Below are 21,216 nucleotides of genomic sequence, written 5' to 3'. Positions count from 1 at the left end.
GCCACTTTGATTGCCTTCCAAATTCACAGATGCTATACACAAGTAGATTAAAAATAAAGTTTATTAATGAAATCACGATCTATTACTTCCTTTAGATGTTCAATTTTCATGTAGTATTTCAAAACCTTTCTTGTACTACTAAACTCCTACCAACTAGAAAATTTCAAAATTTGACTTAGACTTTTAACTGTATTTCTATGAATTTAAAATCTATTTTGAAACTTTTTGTCAGTACTTCTCGTCTCTCACTCCCCAGTCACACACTGGCTTCTAGGAAAAACAGAAGACCAGCATGTTCTTTGGGGAAAACTTTAGGGCAAACTTTGCAGGGAATTTTATCCTGTCCCCAAATGCATTAATGTGCCTGCAATAGACGCTTCCTAGACTTTTGGTATTACAAGTGAGTTGCTAAGTCTCTAGTCACAGTACATGAAGTAAAAAATAGAATTCTGAGTTGATGAAGGAAGCATTAAAACAGGAAGTGAAAAAAGCTTGTTTTTAACCACATGACTCTGGAACACTGAGGTAGTGTCTCAAAATGGGTTTTTAGCATCCTGTGAACATACAAGTTGAAAACCGAAAAAGAACCTAAAGTGAGTTACAGGAAATGATTGTCTTTCAGTTTATGAAAAAAACTTTACAATGTCAAATTTCATCTTCTGTAAAGTTGCCTTCACTATTTTATTGCAATTTAATTGTACTTCTTTTTTCATGTCATAGCTTGGTATTGCTAATCAAACTCTTCACTTTCCTGAACAAAAAATGGGTGGTCAGAATCAGAAATAGAATTAAAAATTAAATAGACCCAAATTAAAAGGATGAGATCACAGCTTATATGCTTTTCCCTTGGGAAAATCTGCTCAGGTAGCCAGTTCAGCTCCAGCAGAGTTTGCTGTGCATCAGTTCAACTGCAGCTATGAAATGGTACCACCTGCTGTTCACTTCCACCATTACCCTTACTTAGCCACTTTCTGCAGGAGCTTAAGACAGCTGTGTAACTATTTGTGGTGGTTTGAGAGCTGAAAAGGCACGCCTGACACATTAGAAAAGAAAACTGACCCTTTTCCAAAACCAAAAGACTTAATGTTTAAATCAAGAGCTGTGAAAATAAAGATGTTACTTAGGCGTCCTTAAGCCAGAAAGTCCTTAAGATATGTAAAAGAGCGTCAAGTGATGACCACAGATAGCTCATCCTAAGAGCTCTTTTTTTACAGACAGGGGATTTTGGTTTTTTATATTTTATAGTTTCTCTTGCACTGAAGGATTGATAAACCTTTACCACTACTTTTTCACATTCAGATTTTCCATGCATTACTCTGGCTGCAAGGCTTGTCTCCTTTTGCTAAGTACAGGAGTTTACATACATAACTAAAATCTTATATAAAAAAAATCACAGCTTTAATATAGGCTGATTCAGTCATTACATTCAGATAAAAGCAAGGCTAAGCTCTTCTCACTGAACTAGAGCTTGCAATTGTTCTTGCAAATCAAAGCACTAGAGGATGTCACTAAATGTAAAGTTGCATTATCTAAAATGGAAGTCCATTACACGTTCAGATAAATATTCCAAATGTAGACATAAAAGAAAGTTACGCTGTGGTGGAATTTGTATTTTTGCTCAAGGAACTCATGATCAGAAAGCACACATACATCAATGATTTCAAAACAGTCAATGTCACTTTATACTTTATTTTCAATACTGCCACATCAGAAGAAAGAATCATTAACACAAATCTAAATTTAGACTTTGATACAGTAAGTTCTAGGTCTGTCATGTAGCATACTGGTTTTCAGTCTGGTATCCATGTGTCTTGGGGATTCAGACCAAAAAATAAGGTGTATCCCAGTGTTCCTTTTGGTTCCATTTCTTAGTACAGCAAAGCTAGTGAAGCATCCAGCTGTCAAAAACAACAATTTTCTTCCCTCTCCCTTAGTGGACTGGCACTGGCACTCCCAATCAACACAATTCACCAGTGCAACACAAAGCTAACCTTCTGTTAGATAAATAAATGCATGTTTTTCTGCCACTTCAGCAAGCTCTCAAGCAGGGTCAAACAAATACCACTGTTCCTGTGGGGGAGGATGGTGGATGAATATGGCCAAGCAGCATGCTTCCACTGTGCAATTACACTACTTGGGTACAAAGCTCTGGATTCACTCTCTTTTAAAAGTGCTGAACTGGCTCTGAAAGTGACTTGCAAGAAACTGGAATACATATTTCTTAAATTGCTATGAGTTGCATTTTAGGTAGTTAAAATAAACTTGGAATTCTGTCAAGGAGCTGCACTATGAGAACAAAACCAGTAAAACACTGACATGATAATGATCTTAAGAACAAGTAACTAGTTACAAGAGGGTTTTTTGTTAACCCTTTCCCAATCTCACTAACACTTCAAAAAATAATGTGTTAGTCTTAAAACGTTATCATTTCTGGTTGAGTCTTGTAAAAGAACATTAATCTCCTCAAAATGAAGAAACAAAAACCACTTCTTAAGATTTCAACTTCTTTCTAAAAGGAAACAGGTCTTCTGGCTGTGAACATACAAAACACGTAGTAGCTATGCACCTAAGCAAAGCATTCACTAAAAGGGAAGGAAAGGTAACAATGGCCAAAAATCTATGCAAGACAAAGCCAAACTATTTACATGAGTTATAGAAGACAGGAGCCCTTTGAACAAGCAGAAGGCAGCAGTGAGTGGAAGCTAAGAATGTGTTTCAGTGTAAGGGTCAGTTTGCACACGTGACATGCCATTCCCTCCAAATTAGAACAAGTCTCTGGAAGACCTGAGTTAAAATTATGATACCTAAAGGACATTATTTGTTTGAATCATAGCTACAATAAACCCACAGAAGAATACAGTCTATCCCGACAGACCCCAATCTTCAGCTTCCTTAACTGCATTTTGATTAGGCTGACAGAGCATATGTTTGCTATCTTACTCAGTATATCAAGATCTCACCAGTTAAGCATTAGTGAGCTTTAGTTTCACATAAAATTGCAAAGGCTACAAGCCTCTGATGTGAAGGTATCATTAGCCATCAATATATAACACACCAGTAAATACAAACATATCACTTAAAACTGTCACAGGGTATAGCGAGACTTTATCTAAGAAGTGCTCTAAACCATGAAATTCTGAATTTTCTTGCAGGTTCTAACACTCTGCTGCAGTGGGCTGACTCCAACTAGCAGCTGAGGCAAGAAAACAGAGAGGTGAAGAGAAAACTCAGAGATTGAAACAGAGACAGTTTGATAGGTGTAGCAGAAGTTGTGGGCACACAGCAAAGCAAAGCAGGAATTAATTTACTACTTCCCATCAGCCAGGCAGGTGTACAGCCACTTCCCAGAAAGCAGGGCCTAAGCAAGTTTAAGGGTAACTCAGGAAGACAAATGCCAGAACCACTAGTATTGCCCCCTTTCTCCTTATTTTCTCAAGTTTTATTGCTGAGTATTATTCCAGATGGTGTGGAGTGTCCCTCCAGTCAGTCCTGAGGTCAGCCTCGGTCAGCTGTCCTGGCTGGGTCCCCTGTTGTATCTGCCATGGCAAAAGGAGTGCAGAGGAGGCAAGAAGAGCCAGCCTTAACTGGCACTGCTCTGCAATAGCTAAAAGACCAAAACACTCCTTTAGTACCAGGCTCAAAATAGAAGACTAGAGGCTACCAGGAAAAAATTAATTCTAACCCAGCCAGCACACCTACAGTTAGAAGTTATTGTAAAAATAAACAGATGCTAAGTTTGCAGAGCTCTGTTTCCCATTCACTGGAAAAAAAAGACTGTAAGGTAGCAGTAGCTCTCAAAATAATTTGAATTTGCCATCTTAAAAATTGCTTTAAATAAAAATCAAGTTAAGCGCTGTGCATAAAGGAATCTCTGGAGGGACAAATGTGAAAAGCAGAGAAATCTGTTTTTCTAATAAGAATTACAGGAATTCTCTTTTTGACTGATACCAAATTTTAGAAATTCAACCATTGATGAAATCATGAACAAACCCCAGGATTCTGTAAAAACACATTTCCGTTAAAATGAAGCTTTTAAATTGGTTTTCAGTCCCAGAACCAAACTTAGTGAAGACTTTTATTGAATACAATGCAGTTACTTTCAACTGGTGGAATTCATAATTATAAAACAGTATTTTAATTTTTACTCTCAAAGTATTAAAAGAAGTAAATAAAAATAGAGATTTATCAGAATGCATGAAAAAAACATGCTGCAATAGCATGTTTCTTTAAAAGTAAAATGTTGTGTTTCCTGGTTTTGGTTTTCTGTTTTGTATTTTTTTCAACCAGGACAGATTCCAATCCATCAAACTTGCAATCTCCTCTTTAACTAGAGATGCACAAGCACTCTGAAACCAAAAACTTCAGTGTCTGTTTGCTACCACAGTTTAGTTACTTCTTCAAAGAGGCCGAAAGAGGGAGTAGTAGCACTGCTGCTGGGAAACTGCCAACTAACAAGCACTGCACCCACCCAGGATTAAAAAGCAGAGAGCCAATACATTTTACTGAAAGTAGACATTACCAGAGTGTAGGTGTTCCCTTCTTCACATTCAGTCATTCAATACCCAACCTGTTGTTATCAGCATCATTTACATTTTGCACTTTCTATAGTCCAATAGAAAAAGCAAAGACAAAATACAAATAATGCTGAAGTTTTAGTGGTCAAGTGACCACACAAGAGCAGTGTTATTACCAAAAGCATAAGAACAAGAGTTATTACATTATGATAAAAAAATAAAAGACTGAAGGGAAGCTTGTTCTTCTAATGAAAAGCAGAGATTTATTACTTGAAAAGCACAGAGTGCGCTGCCAAAAGTGCCCTCCCCAAAACTCCTCTCAGTTTTATGAGCGGATGACAGCTAGAAAAAGAGGAGCACATCTCTACTGAACTGTCAGCCTCCACATCTGCATGCTGAGACTTTTACTGCCCTCCCTAGGAGGCTCTAGACAATAGCAACATTTTAAACACTGGCCAGGTAGAACCCCCAGAGAAGTACTGTATACTGTCAAAGACAAACAAGCAAACAGAAATGCCTGCTCTAATCTCTCTTCTTGCAAACTTCCCTGCTCTTCTGGAATTAAGTCCTGAAGACTGGGATAAAAGTCACAAAGTAAGCAACTCCTAGAAACAAAGCATGTACACTGTGAAAAGATTTCTTAACAGTAAAGCACAGGAAGCTTCTAATCATTAAAAAGCTTTGTGGGAATATTTATGTAACTTGAACTCCTAATTTTCAAGAATCAATCCTGGAATACAATACAAGAAAGAAAAAAATCTATCAGAACTAGTTCCTGTGGTGGATCTGATGTAATCCAAGTCCAGAGTAAGAAAAATTATTTTTTTTTATTACTGTAAAAAGAAAGCATCAGCAGTTCAGACTTCCATATACTTATTTCATAATGCCAATTTTAGAAATCTAATCTGCTGTATATAATTTTAAAAGACAATAAAAGGAAACATACAATTTTCATTCTACATCCATCCAAAGTACACACTCATGATTTTACACACAGGCAACTGGAACTGCCTTTTCCAGCAGCCTGGAGCTATGTCCACAGCAGCATTTAACATGCCAGCACCCTCTGTCATAGAGCAGAGTGCCTCACCCACGTATCCCTCCCTCCTCCCCAGCCCTTCTAGTGCTACCAGCCATTCACCTGGGCTGCCACAAAACAAACTGCCAACACCAACTAACCCACAGGAACAGCACCTCCCAAACTTCTGTCAAATCAACCAGGAAAGGGACATTTCCTGCCAGTTCCCTCCCAGCTCTTCTACCATGCACCTTTCAATCTGAGGACAGCTGGGATTTAGCGGCAGCATTATTCCTTCTCAAAACTTTGGGTAAATTCAACCTTCACAGATCTAAAGAACATCAACCAGGGACTGTGTTTATCCTTTTTGCTTCTTACCCTTACTCCTCAAATTCTCCAAAAGCTGTTGTAAATAACCACGCCTGTGACCACAGCTCCTCGCATTGGAGTGGCAATACAACCACTATTAGACTTGTAATATTTCACAACATATGCATTTCTTCTAGAACCAGGTGAAACATTCCTCTGAAATGCCAAGAGGTGCAACTTTATTATACTATTTTATACTGGCTTATCTTCAAATTAATTTCTGCTTTTCCTGGCTTTATCCCTTGTGAGGGATCTATATCCAGCATTTGCTCAACATCACTACCTGAAATTATCAGGACTGCACCTCAGGAAGGTCAACCTTGTATTTTATAAAAACAAGAGTCATCCACTATTCCCCAAGTAAAAAGCAAAAGCAAAAATGTTAATATCAATAAAAAAAACTAAAAACTCACTCACTGTCTTCTGTGGGAAGGACCTGCAGGGAATAAATCCATTCTATTATATCATCTTTGTTCACCACATCTAAGGAATCCAACATATCCAGACCAGAGAGTGCGAAAAATGCAATTGTCAACCTAAAAGAAAAAGATAAGACTTACACTTCCCACCATAAATATCATGGGGAAATTAACAAATGGTTGCAGCAACAGATACATCTATGAATTCTCAGCCTTTGACAGTGGTGCAACATAGAGCCTAGCTTAGAATACATGAAAGTCATCTACTGGACAAAATAATGTTCTTTGTAGTGAAAACATTCCTCTACCTCAACAAGGTCTTTCACATAAACTGCCCTTCCTTTTATATAATAATGGTATGTCAATTAAAAATTTACCTAAGCACCTGTTTACTCAAAAGAAAAGCCCAACAAAACAACCCACTGCACAGTAAACTAGACTATGGAATTAACATATGGAGCACTAGCTCTCTGTGGAGAATTCTTACATGAACAATCCCTTAAACATGCATTAGGTGCATATGCAAGGTAACATTTAACTATAGTAAGCTGCATCTCATTGTGTCCCAAAACCAATTTCAGATGCTTAGATGTCAATGTCAAACAGCAAAGCATACTTTGTAAGCAAACAATGCATAAATAGGCATATAGGATGAATTAACATCTAGAGGTACATATTTCTGGTCCTTGGGTGTAAAGCAGCCTAGATTACTACCTTACTTAAACATCTAAAATTAAGCATGTCACATTCAAGTATCCAACAGAGCAGTGGAGTAGCTAGCATGCTGAATGTCCATCTCTCCTACAACTTGTTTCCTTCCATGAATGTGTGGTATGTCTGTTAGCTATACCTGCTAACTAACACCTTCTTTGCTGGGTTTGTTTTAGCACAAACCATCGCAACCACACAGGGCATGGCCCTTCAACAGTGCATTACTCACTCTGACAGAGCACCAAAGCAACAGCACTGGGTTAGAACTTGGGAGAACTTGCTATGAGAAAATGCTCATGTAATGGTACCTTGGACATTCTGACTCAGCCTAAAATTAGCTGGATGTATATTTTGCCACCCACGCTTGTCCGCTGATCCTTCTAGAAATTCTTGTTCTCCTTACACCAGATAAGATGATGGATTCTGAAACAACTGTTACACATGCCGAAACTGTAATTCAGCATGCCAAGAAAATGCAACAGTTGATACCAACTTTCCTTACGAGAATAAGTTTTAATTTACCTCACAAACTGGTGAGCCACCTTGGCTACCAGTAGTTGGTACCCTGAAGAGGCAGATGTGGACAGGAGCCTCCACAGCCACTCAATTTCTGCATGAGGTTCCTCATTAGAACCACCAACAGTAAGACCACAGAAAAAATGGTGATGACTCAGCCCAAAGAACACATCCAAAATAATTATTATAATTAAAACACACCAGCCAAATGACAACGCAACAGATGCTAATCTCAAAATGGCACAACCTCCTGGGTGATATTCCTACCAGTGGGCTGGTAAAATATGTATCTTTACTGTTACTATTTCAAATAATTGAGAAGAGAAAGCCAAAAAAGTAAGTTGCACCCAAAAGTATTTCTATGAAGAACAAGAGCATGTTTTAACCCTTCTGATTACTAAGAAATTGTCTTTCAAAGACAACTGTGCAAAATTAACACTTCAAGGTTTATATCAACTTTTACCATCCATCAGATCAGATTCAACCCAAAATCTCACTCTGGATAATAAAAAACTAATTTTTTTTTTTAAATCACTACTTTTATTAAAAAAAAAACAAGGACGTTACTGTTCAGTTACCATAAACTATTTCTTTGAAATACTGCCTGTACATTCTGATTTTCATTAACTCTGACAAATCTTTTACTAGAACTATTAAAAAGATATTTTCACTATATTTTACCCAGCTAAGTTACTTCCACTAAGGCACAAACATGTCAACATCAGCACTAGAAACTACTGCAAAATAGGTCCAAACCACAAGGCAATACATACAACACAGACAGCAAATGTCATCTACAGTTAAAAATGCATATGTCAGATATATGAATTTTAGAAGTGGTTTTACATATAATTAGGGTTCAGTTTACTTGTTCAGAGTTGACTGTCTGTCTCCAGCATTACTAAAGAACAGCCTGTAGTGTGACAGAATTTATTTATGGTGGGCAAGAGTGTCTGGCACCAGTGGTCATACACAGGTTACAATACAACTGTTTAGGTACTGCATCTTTACTCCATATGCTATCCTCCCTCACAGAAAATTATCACACATATGTCACAGCAAAAACAACTCTTAGCAGCACCTCACGTGACAGACACATGCCAAGAAGTGTAAAAACTTCATTTACAGCCATTTACAGACCCCTTTTTCTTCAAGCATGGACAAAGACTACAATTTCAGACAAATTCAGAAAGCATTTGAAGTGACAAATTTGAGAAACTGATTAAGCGTGCTACAAAGAGCACCATGAAGCATCAGAATCTTAAAGACTTCAGAGACCAGGAAAGTTGCATTCTACTGCAAACTCTCACAGCACTGACAATCAGTGAATATGAAACACTACCAATGAGAATGTTTAAAAACTACTCTTGCTGCAACTACTGTTGCACACAAATAACTACAGATAAGAACAATTATAAAGGCTTTGAGGCAAGAAGTTGAGCAGAGAACATGAAATTAATTTTCTTTATTCTCCATTACAGTTTAACAATCTACAACTTAAGCTGGAATGCACCAGAATATTGAAGAAAATGTCAGTCCCTACCACCCTTGTTTGGTGACAACACACACAGTTTTCTATTGCAGCACAGTAAAAAAAATCTGATAAATAACTTTATTTATTTATTTAACAAATCTCTTTAATTTAACTGAGTTTTTCCATCTAACTTAAAATGGAACCACTCCAATTCAGGAACAGGGGAAATATGAATAAAACAGTAATAGCATTTCTTTCTTCAACTGTGTCAACTCCAGAGATTTGCTAAAGGCTTGCTGAACTCGGTGACCTTGAACTTGGCAAAAAGGTAAACTTAATACCCTTGAAGTCAAACTGGAGATGATGCATTTGTGGTTCAATGCCCTGCTTAGAATTTGTCAAGAGACAGGTGTGCACCCCTGCAGAATATGTCTATGTTGTCAAGGGCCCCTGGAGATCACTGGTCCCACCTTCTGAAGAACAAGGGGCCTCAGAGGAGATGCCCTAGAACTCTGAGAAGCCACATCATCAGAGGTGACTCCATCACTTGAACAGGCAAGCTTTTCACAGTTAACTCTCCTAACAGTGAAGACATTTTTCCTACAGCCAAACAATTCTTCCCTCATTCCCACAGCCTCCAACCCCATCACCATGGTATGCTGCAAACAGTACACATCCAACTTCCTTGTAAGTAGTTTCCCACTAGTTGAAGACTGATTAGATCCTTCCTTCTCTAGGCCAAAGACAACCCATTTCTTCAGCTGTTTCCAAATGGGACTAAGGCTAGCTGTTTGTGTTATTGCCCTAGTACAGCTGCATGTTCTGGTAATATTAAAGCCTATACACGCTGAGCATAGGAGGCCTAGATTTCCTCTTGCTGTCACCTAAAATAAATGAGAAAGTAGACTGAAACACCAGCTAATTTTTAATGAGTAAATTACTTACAATTCTGCAAACAAAATTTAACAAAATTACAGAGTAGCTGGGGTTGGAAAGGACCTCTGGAAATCATCTAGTACAACCCCTTTCTCCTAATGCAGGTTTACCAAGAGCAGTTTCCACAGGATTGTGTCCAGGCAGGTTTTGAATATCTCCAGGGAAGAAAACTCTGTAACCTCTCCAGGCAGTCTGGTTCAGTGACCAGTCACCCCCAATGTGAGGAAGTTTTTTCTTTTATTGAGAAGGACCTTCCTGTGTTTGTGTCTGCTGCTCTTTGCCCTGTCCCACAGACCACTTAAAGAGTCTGGTCCCATCCTCTCGCTATGTACCCTTTAACATATTTTAATGCATTGCTAAGACCCTCTCCAGTCATCTCTTCTTGAGGCTGAACAGGCCCATCCTCATAGCACAGATGCTCCAGTCCCTTAACCACCTTGGAAGTCCCTCTCCAGTGACTCCATTTCTAACTTTTCAATATAAAGTTGTGTTATATCACACACAGCCCAGCACAATCTGTTCTAGTCCTTACATGCTTATGCTCTAGTTCTAGGTGTTTGCGCTCTCAACTGAAATAAAGCAGGATGACCTGATCAAAGCCATGGCTCATTCCTCACAGGATGACATTATAAAGTGGAGAGAATCTTACTACTTTATTGGCCGAGTAAGATGATCAAACCGTCTACATGTCTCCAACATGTGCAGCTTGGTAATCACACTCCTAGTATTCTTATACCTCCTATGCAACTATCTCACATGAAGACTTGAAGAATATCAAGTAAGTACACTCTGAAGCCATCAGAGGAACAAATGTCCCTCCAATTCAAAGTAAGGAACATACTTCACTAGTATTTTGTCTTTTATACTAGGTAATGAAGACTTAAAAAATATTTGTTACATGAACAAGTATGTTACATGAACAAGCGTGCCGAAGCAAAGCTTAAGTGATTTATTTTAAAATGGCTTCCAGGGCGGATTAAGGGAGTGAAGCACTGGATTTAAAACCGATTAGAAGGATCAACAAGTCTTCCCTCGTGGACATCAAGCAGTTTACGCGAGCAGCGACTACACCCCTACATCAACACACGTTTTTCGGGAGCCGTCTGCCGGCGGGCGGGTTTACAGGGATTTCTCCTCCCGGCCGCGGGGCGCTGCTCGCTGTCCCCGGCCGCGGGAGGCGGCAGCGCTGCGGCGGGGCCTCCCCGCCACCGCGACCGCCCGCCGGGAGGGGAGCGCGGCCGGGCCCGGGACGGGCGGGGGCCCGCCGGACGAGCCCGGCCCGCTGCTACCTGCTGGTCTCCAGGGACGAGTAGCGCTCGGGCAGGATCTGGAGGCACCGCTGGAAGAAGCGCACGTGCCGCTCCCGCAGGAAGTCCAGCCGCTCCGGCTCTCCCGGGCACGGCGCCGCCGCCGCCGCCATCTCCATCTCGCCGCTGCTGCCCGCGCCCGGCGCGCCCGGATCGCGTCACGGCCCGGGGCGGGGAAACGGAAGGGAAGGGGGACGGAGCGGGGCGAGGGAAGGGGGACGGAGCTGAGGAAAGGGGGACGGAGCGGGGCGAGGGAAGGGGGACGGAGCTGAGGAAAGGGGGACGGGCCCCTCAGTTCATGCGGCGGGGGCCAGAGCGGCGACCCCACGCTCAAGGGCCGCCACAGCCACCAGCGGGGAAAACGCGCTTTTAACGCGTCTTAAGGGACATCACAGCCGGCCGGTCTGGCAGCCGGCGTGCCAAAGCCGGCACTCAAGGAATGCAGAGGTAATACACGCCATGGGTCAAGCCAGCTCTGTGCCGGCTCCCTGGAAATGCCGGCTGCTGCTTCGTCCTGCGACAGGGACAGGCTGGCGCGCAGCTACGACCCTCCTCTCCAGGCTGGCACGGCTCTGGCAACAAAGCAAAAAGGTATAAAGCACACAAGTAAACTGGCATGGTGCCGCACCATGGTCCGTCGGTCCCTCCTCACCTCTGGGAAACGCGCAGCGCTGGCTCTGCAGCTGCTGGTGCCATCTCCTGCCTGCTTTCCTCGCCGCCCTTGGAAGGTCTGTTCAACCTGGATCGGTCCCTGGTGACCGGAATCTCGACCTCAGAGAGAAACAAACAACCAAAAATAATCAGTCTTTTTTGTTCATCACAGAACGAGTTCCATCACGCTCACTGGGTCTTCACCATAGAAGGCGGTGACACTGCTTGCCGCCATTAAATTTTAATAATTTAGTAATTTAGTAATTTAAAAGGTTAAACTCCTAAAAACCCAGTGCACGCAAAATGCTTCTGGGAGACAGCCTACTTATTTAACCAGTGGTAGAAAACTATTTGAAAAAATAAAAGCCACCACCCATCTAGTAGCACACTTTTATAACCTGTAGGCCTTATCCAGGAAAAGGCTGCCATGAGATACATAAATACCAGGGATTTTTCCCCGCTTTTTTAAACTCAGGAACAACTATGCCTGCTGCAATTCTGCCTCCTGATAACAGGCATAAGTTTTTGTTTTCCTTTATCAACCATTTAGATAATTAAAAACAATTGCTTTTTAGATTAACGAAAAAACTCTGTTTCAACCACCAAGCCACACACATCTCTGGTTAAAACAAAAGGTTACCTTCTCTCTTAACTTTGCCAATCTTTTTTGTCTTTCTTCTTTCTCTATCTCCTTAGCGTGTTTCTGTAAAACCCTTAGCTCCAGTTTATGTAGAGCCTGAAAACATGAGTGGAAAAGCAAACTTTTCTTTGGAAGCACAACAAATTATATAAAAATATACATATAGCCTTTTCACAGCTTGATTTTGTTGGGTTTTTTAGGGGGTTGTTTTGTTTTTTCTTTGGTTGCTTTTTTGTTTGTTTTTGTTTGAAATTATTGGAATACTAAAGAATAAGGCTTCACTAGGTGAAACATGCTATGGCTTGTGCTGCATAAACAAATTATAGTTACATGGCTTGGTAAAAAAAAAAAAAAAAAGTTATAGTTTCAACTCTGATTATAAAACTTTGGTGTGAACGCTGACAGTAATATCAATTCTCCAGTAATTGAATTTACATTGATACGGGATCTGACTTTGCCTAACAGGTACTGAAACCCACAGGATATTCAAACAACTCTTTCTACCTCCCATTTGAATAAAACACTCAAGTCCCCTGACGTCTCCTTAGGCAGCATAGCCCAAGTAGTTTTTCCCAAATAAATTATTTTCTGAAGAAATCAAATCGCTTCTATGTGGATAAAGAAATATAAGCTTGAGTAATCCTGTAGAACTACTGAAAAAAAGGAGCATCTTTGTCTAAAATCAGGTTTCATACTGTTTGTCTGCAATAGATGCTGTTATTTGCAATAAATCAATAGTGGATTTAGATGAATGAAACTTGGGTTTTAAAACCTATTTAGCTGATTATATTGTAGGAGGAATACGAAATTTAAAACAATGACATGCAAAAATGGAGATGAAATTACGCACATGCTCTTGAAACTTAGAAATTTCTTCTGCAGCAATTTTTTTCCTTCCCTCCTTTTCAGTTTCCTCTCTCTTCTCATTTTCAAGCTTTTCAAGTTCCTCCTTTACTTTTTTTTGCAAAGTATTCCTTTCCAACAGTAACTTCACGTGGCTTTGGCGCTCTTTTTGTTGCATTTTCTCCTCTAGTTTTAGTTGTGACACTTGATCTATTGCAAATGCTACTACTTTCTGTTTCTTCCAGACTTCAACTTTGGCTTGTTTTCTTTTTCTTTCTTCTTCTGCTTTTTGCTTCTGAGCTTCTTCACGCTGTAGCCTTTCCTTGAGCATTTTTTCTGATTTCTCCTTCAAATTTCTTTCTTTCTCTTGCTGTTGCTTTTCTTTCCACTTTTTAATTGACTGCAAGACACCATAGGAAAAAAATCCAAGGTTTTCATGAAAATTTTACATATTCACATTGATTCAGTCTGATGAAGACATTTGTTCCAAGGACACAAAATGTACATAGGAATTAAGTCTACTGAAGGCAAAACTTAAAACCAAGAAGTACCTATATGTTTTCTCTCTTTTTTTTTTTTTTTTTTATTTTATGGATCACACAAGCAGGTTTAACAGGTGTCTGCTAAAACTGTTTCAATTACAGCAATCATAATAACTTTGGGCAGTTATGAATGTTGATGTAATATGTTTTTTTAATGCAAACTTATTTCAGTTCTTACTTTTTTTCCCCAATTAACCCACTCTTGTATTGTAGTTCGTATGTCAACAGATCTTTTATTACTTATGTCAGTCTGTCTTAGGTGTATTGCTTATACAGTGGGACAGAGGTTCTTAGAGGCACATGTAACAGGAAGAGAGGATCACTAACTGCTCTGGGCTTGGCATATAACTTCCTGGATTACTGACTTCAAAAGCATTTGTAATATTCTTTGGCAATGCATAGCCCACTTCTCTGTGTTATGTCTTTGCTTATTTGCAATTATTTATTACAGACAAATACTTTGGGAGGTTGGGGATGCTAAAGACCTCATTATATACCATCAAGTGTAAGAGAAATCTGCCTAGCACTACTACTGGAGAGGCAGATACAAAAAGAAGAGAGTATGCATTTCAAAAATAAGTATGCTTTCTGAAATGTTCAAAAGCCTTAGAGAGGTTACTTTACCTCTTTCTTTCTTTCATGTAAAATTACATATTCTTGATACCATTTGTCATGCTGTTCTATATCTTCTTTTGTTCTTCCACTGAGATACTCAAGCGCTTCATCCATGTAAGACAGCCTTCCTCTGTATTTTGTCCGTATTTTCAGAAAATTTTGATGATCATAATCATCCCAGCCTCCTTGCCGCCCTCCTGTTCGCTGAAGAAATCTTTCAAACTCTATTACTTCTCTGGGTAGATGATTTTCCAGTGTTTTATCAACTGTGACCCTGGCTGATGGTAATTTCCAAGCTTTTGCTGCTATTGAGCTCCCTAATGCCCACAGTTCCACTTTTCTCTCGAAGAGACTGAGCTCATTAATGACAGCTTTTTCCTCTTTCAAAAGCTGTTGATATCTGAAATGTGAGAAGAAAAAAAAAACTCATTGTCCATTCACCAAAAATGAATTTTGGAATTGTTCAATGACACACAAGAGCTGTTCTTCAAAGATTAAGAACTGAAGTGGTAACAGCACAGTTGTAATAATCCCATAATAAAGCTCTACACAATGAGAATTAAGTAACTCTTTTTCTGAAAGAATACGTTTGTGCCACACGTACAATTAACTCAATCCCCTCCTGACACCAGCAGAGAGAAGAAACCCCCTAAACCCACTTAAACAATGAAAGGGCAACCACAAAACCCCCATAATCTAATCTCTTCTACAGCCTCTCATAAAAAGCCTATTCATAGGGAAATCATTGTTACATTGGGGTGCTGCAATAGCTGTATAAACACCCTCTCCAAAAGGCAGTTTATCAGGATTCCAACGCTGATAGCTTGTGCTCTGATTCACATACCACAGGAATCACTACCAAAAGAGTAAATAGTAAGAACAGTTTTGCTAGATTAATGCTAAGTTTTCATTGTGTCTCATGAAAGCATTTTTTCTAGTAGCTGAAGCATGTATAAACATACATTTGCCTCTGTTCCTCTTTAAAAGCATTGATTGCATTTTCAATTTCTTCCATCATTTCTTTGATCTTTTCAACAACTAAAAAAGGAAAAGAAGAAAAAAAGCATAAAACTTAGGAAGTCTACAGTATTTATCAGCACTATCCAGAAATGCAGGACTTGTGGAGACTTTCAGAACGCATATTTCAGTGTACAAAGAAGCATGCATCTCCATTTCAAACAGCCTTAGAAGACAGACTCTTATTTATTCAAAAGGTGTTTATGAAGGGACCTAACTGGATGCAAAACCCAGTATTAATCTTTATTTCCCTTGAAGAAGTCTCATCTTGACTAACCTTCAACTGATTCCCAAAATAAGACTTATTCTAGAGTTCCACTTTTGTTTTTTATAGCAATGCAGTTAGTGACTTAAGCACACTCAACTCTGGTTTATGCAGGACTTCAGTGATCCTGCAGGCACTACTTTTACAAGGCTAACAAAGAAACATCAGAGTAATACTTTGTCCTGTACTGTCAGCATCCTGTAGTCCTGACTTGAGACAGTAATAGCAGCTGTCCAGAGAAGATATGTTTTGTAGTGGAAGAAAATCCATCCATTAGATTAGACTTTTTAATAGATGAAACACTGAATAAATGAAATGGGATGCATTTTATCTACCATCAGAAAGGCTAGTAGGAGGCTCTCAACCTGAGCTCCACAAAAGGTAGTAGGTACCATACAAGGATGGTTCTTTCAGAGCGTATTTCCCAAAAGTTTTAAAACATCCAACCTGAACAAACTGCTGCAGCATTTTTTGTAGAATATTCCAATTTACATTTCAAACCATGTGGTGGCTAGAAATGAGTTCCCTGTTGAACCTACTCTGTGACCTCTTACCAGATCAAAGCAAGTTACATGGTAGTAGAATACCAAGTTTATTTTGCATTAGGCAAATGTTATAAATAGGAATCTGGCTTTCAACAGCCTCAAGAAACACACACACACCACTTGTAAGACCAAGTAAGTTTCTGTTTCCACATCAAACTGAACAATCTTTCATAATTTCTTAGGCTTCTGCCATTTTTAGGTTTAGTCCTGCCTTTCCAGATTCCTGAAAATCATAAAGACTGGAGGAGTGTCCCAAATCTGCAGAGAAAGACATCTATATAAGAAACCTGTAGAGGAAAATGTTTTAAAATCTGTTATCATGACTTACACTCTGGTGTAGGCTTCACATCTTTTAATTGCTGCTGAAGTCTCTTCACGTTGTTTTGTATTTTTGATAGCTGCTGCAGGATTTTAGCTTCTGTTAAACAAAATACGGTGCTGATAGTTCAAGCAGTTTCTTTGGGTGTTACATTCAATAAAAGAACAACAGCAATGAAGTGTCTAAAACTAGGGGTTTAATCTAAGCAGGGACACAAATTCTGTTTAATGATAAAAAACTGTCATAATACTAAGCATTTTAACTGGCAATTGTATGTAGCTGTCCATGTGGTCCATGTTAGCTCCCTACACAGCATAAGTAGATTTTAAAATCAGTAGCTCCCATTTCTAAAGGGGAGCTTTGAAAACATGCAGCTGATAGCTTCAGAGTTTTGAGGCAGACTTTCACCTAGGCTTCAAAACACCCATTTATGAAGAGAAAACAAACTTTATATGAATGCACTACTTCAATAAGATTAATTTATTTGTTGTGTTAGTGAAGAATCAATGTTTCCATGTGCTCCAAACATGTGTGCACTTATTTGCATTGTTACCACTTGGCTACTCATGACTCCATCTACTGAAGAGGATGAAGTTCTGACTACATTTTAGATACTAAGGAGCTGTATCTGCTATCCTAAAAGATTTGGATTAAGGAAAGTACAGGTTCCTGCTGAGACCACAGAAAATCTTAAAGCACAAAGATCATGCTGAAAGACCTCAACAGAGTAAATGAGGATTTTGTGGGGGGAGTATATCTTTTAGGACATACTTCTTCACATCTGACATGTACTGCTCTCATCACTGTCCTCTTCATTATCTCCTACCATCACTTCCATCCATATTCCATGCTCCCTTCTTACTCATGGAAAAAATTCTAAACTTATCAGCTTAGTCATTCCTCAAAAATTTACATTTCTTAAGGACTGCAAGATGTAAACGATATTCTAAAATTCCTTAAATAAAAGGTGCACATCAGAACATATGCAGATTTTTAAGAAAGTATACTTTTAATTGTTTCTATGTTCCTTTCCTTTCTTCAACTTAGTTTGATCTGTATCAGATGGCATACCATGATTTATGTGATTATTGTTGAAAGAATTCAAATACTGTGAGTAAAGGGAGTAATTTTATTTCTTGAATTGTACTATGGTATGTAAGTGGAAGAGATACTGTAGGACAGACTGTGTACCATTTCACAGCACTGTTTGAACTAGGAATATTCATGCCCAGAAACTCAAAAAATGCAAACACAAACTCGTTTAAAAGGATATTTAAAGGCAAGTGTGTGAATGTTGAGGTAAGAATATTTTTACTATGCCTTAGCTACAAAATCTAATGCCTTACATTAGGTTTTGCAATGCACAAACAAAATTGATTCCAAGTTTCTTGAACAGTACCTTTCCACCACCAGTGGTTTTATGTTGAAGACTAAAAGAAAACAGTTAATAACAAATGAGGCCCAAAATGTTTATGATTCTGAATTTTGCAATGAATTGTGTGTTTATAAGCACATGGTGAAATACTACACTTATCAGTATCTATCTTCCACCTAAATTCATCTCTCTGTACTTCTGATTTTTAAACCATTTACAAAAACATGTATATTAAAGTATGTTAAAGAAAATAAAAAGCAAACAAGCCCAAATAAAACTTCACTTACTTTCCATTTTCCTGCTGACAGTCATGCTGTGTTCCAGTTCCTCTAGTAATCTGTATTCTACCCTGAAATCACTCTTCCTGTTATAAAGGTGTCCAGTTTTGTCTTTTTCTATATTTGCAAGCCTAGGAAGAAAGGGTGCCACACTGAGTAAGGCACAAACACTCAGCAAAGGCCCAGGATTTTCCAAGGTTAGTGTGCAGGCTGTGTTAACCAGGACTGTCTTAGATTTTATACAAACCCCTGGTTTGTTCTACAGCTGTTTTCAAGGAAAATTTGTGCAGCTGTAAGACTACACACCACAGTAACTCAAGAACTTTAACAAGAACTTAACAAGGAAATCATCTCAGCACGCAGTGGTTTACACACTGAATTTTTATATGCATGTTTTCTCTCTGGGAGCCTTGCAAAAGTTTTCTCTGGAAAGTGCAGACAGGCAGGCTGTATTAATGCAGTGGCACACCTAGATGGAGCCCCAGCACAGACAACATCACTGAGGGATGCTGAGCCACAGTTAAATGGCATGCCTCATTTCAAGTGGCTTGGGAACATTTACAGTACCCAGCAGTCAAATTTTGAGCCACAACCCAAAATCCAAAGTAATCAAGGTGAACTCGATTCAGCCACGCAGTGTAAAACTCTGGTATGATACTTAAGTGCCCTGTTCAAACAGGATTCACAACTGCAAACCTCTCCTTCAGTCAGATGGCTACATGAGCCATTCTCCATAAAGCTCATCTGTTCGAGAAGAAAACTCCCTATTCTTTTGCTGTCAGTGTAGTTGTTATCAGCACTTGGTCAAGATGTGGAGAAGCAGATTTAAATCACCTCTGTGCCTGAGCTGCCTTGAACCCTTGTTTTTCAAAACAGCAACCTAGATATTCGAGATGAAGTCTTTCAACCTTCTGTTGCTACAGTTCCCCTTTTGTCGGTATGTCTTAAGGGCTTTAGAGGGTAAGCACAGCTAAGAAGGAAGACTGAGAACTCAATTGTGCCACACACACTTCCTTTTCTGTGCACCTAAGAGCAGCAATTCTTACTAAATTCTTACTACATGACTGGCCTAAGTCCAAGTGGTAATTCAAACAACGGGGCATTTTGAAGCTCATAAGCCCATCCTGAGCTACTGTAACAACCACAAGAATTTGAGCTCCTGAAAAGGAAACCTTTAGCCTAAATATTTCATTACCATGTATTCTTACTTTGAACCTCGAATTAATGTTACCTCCAGAACAGAATGAAAACAGACTTATGATAAAGTGTTTAACTTACTGAGCTTTTAGCTTTTCTGCAGTTCTTATGAATTCAACTTTCTTAGCTCGTTCAGCTTTGATCTTCCGGCTCTGAAATTGTCGGCCAGCACCTGCAGTACTGGAACAGCTTTCATTCTGTAGATAACAAAATCAACTGTTATTAGCAACCAATTTTTTAAATTTTTTTTTTTAACGCTCGTCGGTTTCTTTCAAGCAGACAACACCACAGCGCAGCGTTCGCTTTTCTCGTGGCGCGGTTCAATGAATTTTAAGCGGCGCGGGCACTGAACTGGGGTGAGGAGCGACCCGCCCGCCCACACGAGGGTGCGTTCCCGGGGCGCTGCCAGGGGCTGGGTCCCGCGGCCAGCCCACACACCGGAGCGGGCCGGGGCTCCCCGGGGGGCCGGGGCTCCTCCGGGAGCAGGGGCTCCTCCGGGAGCAGGGGCCCCGCCGTGCCCGGCTGCCGGCGGCCTTTACCTGCAGCCGCCCCGCCGCCGCCGCCAGCGCCGGGGCCAGCGCGGCCATGTTGCCGCCGGCCCGCCCAGGGGAGGGGCGGCCGCGCCCTCATGGCTCCCTTTAACTCTTTATTTCCCTGGCCCCCCTCGCTGGCCTGGCTTCACTCATCTTCGAGGGTTTGTATGGATCGCTTCCCTCAGGAAAGTCGGGATGTACCCTCGTTATCCTGTCAGCATGTGAAGAGTTCCACATGATTCAGTAAGTTCTTGGGGGTGGGCTCTGAGGTCTTGTTTGTCACTCGTGTATGCAAATCGAATTTCCAAACGGATTGTTATTTAACGTTTCTGTGGAACAGAAATAATTATTTATCCAGTGGCTTTCCTGCTACGGAGATTTTAGGAGCCGGTGTTCTCCCGGCTGCAGGACACAAACAGATTCACAGATCTGCCCGAAGGTCTATGCTGAAGACATTTTATTAATTGATGTTTTTAACAGCACTTTCCAGATACATTTTTCCTCTTTGTATTTTATGACTATACTTGTTCTCTTTGTGTTTAAGAACTAAAAAGTAAAGGAGAACATTTCAAAACCTGGAAATAGCCTTCAGTATAAAATAAAGAAGGTTGTTCTCACAGAAAGGCTTGTAAAAGTATTCTCTTCTCAGCAGTGCTTCAAAGGCTTCCTTGCCTTGGCCTTCACTATTGGGTGTAAGAGAAAAAAGTAAGTTGTGTTAGCTTTCTTTTGGTAATTGTCAGCCCTTCCAAGTTTTGTGTTACTGTGAGCAGCAAATTGGTCACTGGTTGGGGACTGCTCTACAGAAATCTGTTTTCAGAAAGTGCTTTAATAAGATGTGTTCACTTATAGTGTAACTCAGGTACTGTTCAGTAGCTCACCTGTTTCTGGCTGGTCAATCTTTATGATTGTTTAAATTTACTTGTGAATTACTCAGAATCCTGAGGACTTCATGGAGTTGTTCTGGAGACCATATGCAGGGTTATTTCAGGTATCAGAGCATAATTAGATTTGGTTACTTCTGGCTTTGGGCAGCAGGGCCTTGGAAATCAAGTTGTAATGCTGATATAAAAATGAATGCCAGCTTTCAGCAGTGCCAGGACATTACTTCATTCTCTCTGCAGAGCAAAACTTA

The 21,216-nt window shown here is 39.9% G+C and overlaps 2 protein-coding genes across 3 annotated transcripts in view; both read right to left on the bottom strand.

Moving 5' to 3' along the window:
• The window catches only part of PGGT1B (protein geranylgeranyltransferase type I subunit beta), a 35,891-nt gene extending 24,508 nt beyond the window's left edge, over nucleotides 1–11,383 (bottom strand). The window contains 2 exon segments of the mRNA XM_056513083.1: nucleotides 6,319–6,437; nucleotides 11,247–11,383. Coding sequence (XP_056369058.1) covers nucleotides 6,319–6,437; nucleotides 11,247–11,383 — 256 coding nt within the window.
• On the bottom strand, nucleotides 9,929–20,164 carry CCDC112 (coiled-coil domain containing 112). Of its 2 annotated transcripts, XM_056513081.1 has the most exons (10): nucleotides 20,091–20,164; nucleotides 19,633–19,748; nucleotides 18,364–18,485; nucleotides 16,711–16,800; nucleotides 15,518–15,593; nucleotides 14,565–14,955; nucleotides 13,406–13,798; nucleotides 12,556–12,651; nucleotides 11,917–12,035; nucleotides 9,929–11,836 (listed from the first exon to the last, which is right to left on the bottom strand). In XM_056513081.1, exons 1-10 carry the CDS (start codon nucleotides 20,136–20,138, stop codon nucleotides 11,806–11,808), a joined length of 1,482 nt encoding a protein of 493 aa, XP_056369056.1. In that variant the 5' UTR covers nucleotides 20,139–20,164; the 3' UTR covers nucleotides 9,929–11,805. The 2 variants fall into 2 exon arrangements, with proteins under 2 accessions (XP_056369056.1, XP_056369057.1); XM_056513082.1 differs by lacking the exon at nucleotides 12,556–12,651 and having other exon boundaries at nucleotides 11,750–11,836; nucleotides 20,091–20,162.
• Between the last annotated feature and the right edge of the window lie 1,052 nt (nucleotides 20,165–21,216).

The sequence above is a fragment of the Oenanthe melanoleuca genome, chromosome Z, assembly GCF_029582105.1.
Source record: "Oenanthe melanoleuca isolate GR-GAL-2019-014 chromosome Z, OMel1.0, whole genome shotgun sequence".
Lineage (NCBI taxonomy): Eukaryota > Metazoa > Chordata > Aves > Passeriformes > Muscicapidae > Oenanthe > Oenanthe melanoleuca.
The sequence above is the reverse complement of the archived record's forward strand: the minus strand, read 5'-3'. Positions and strand labels throughout refer to the sequence as shown.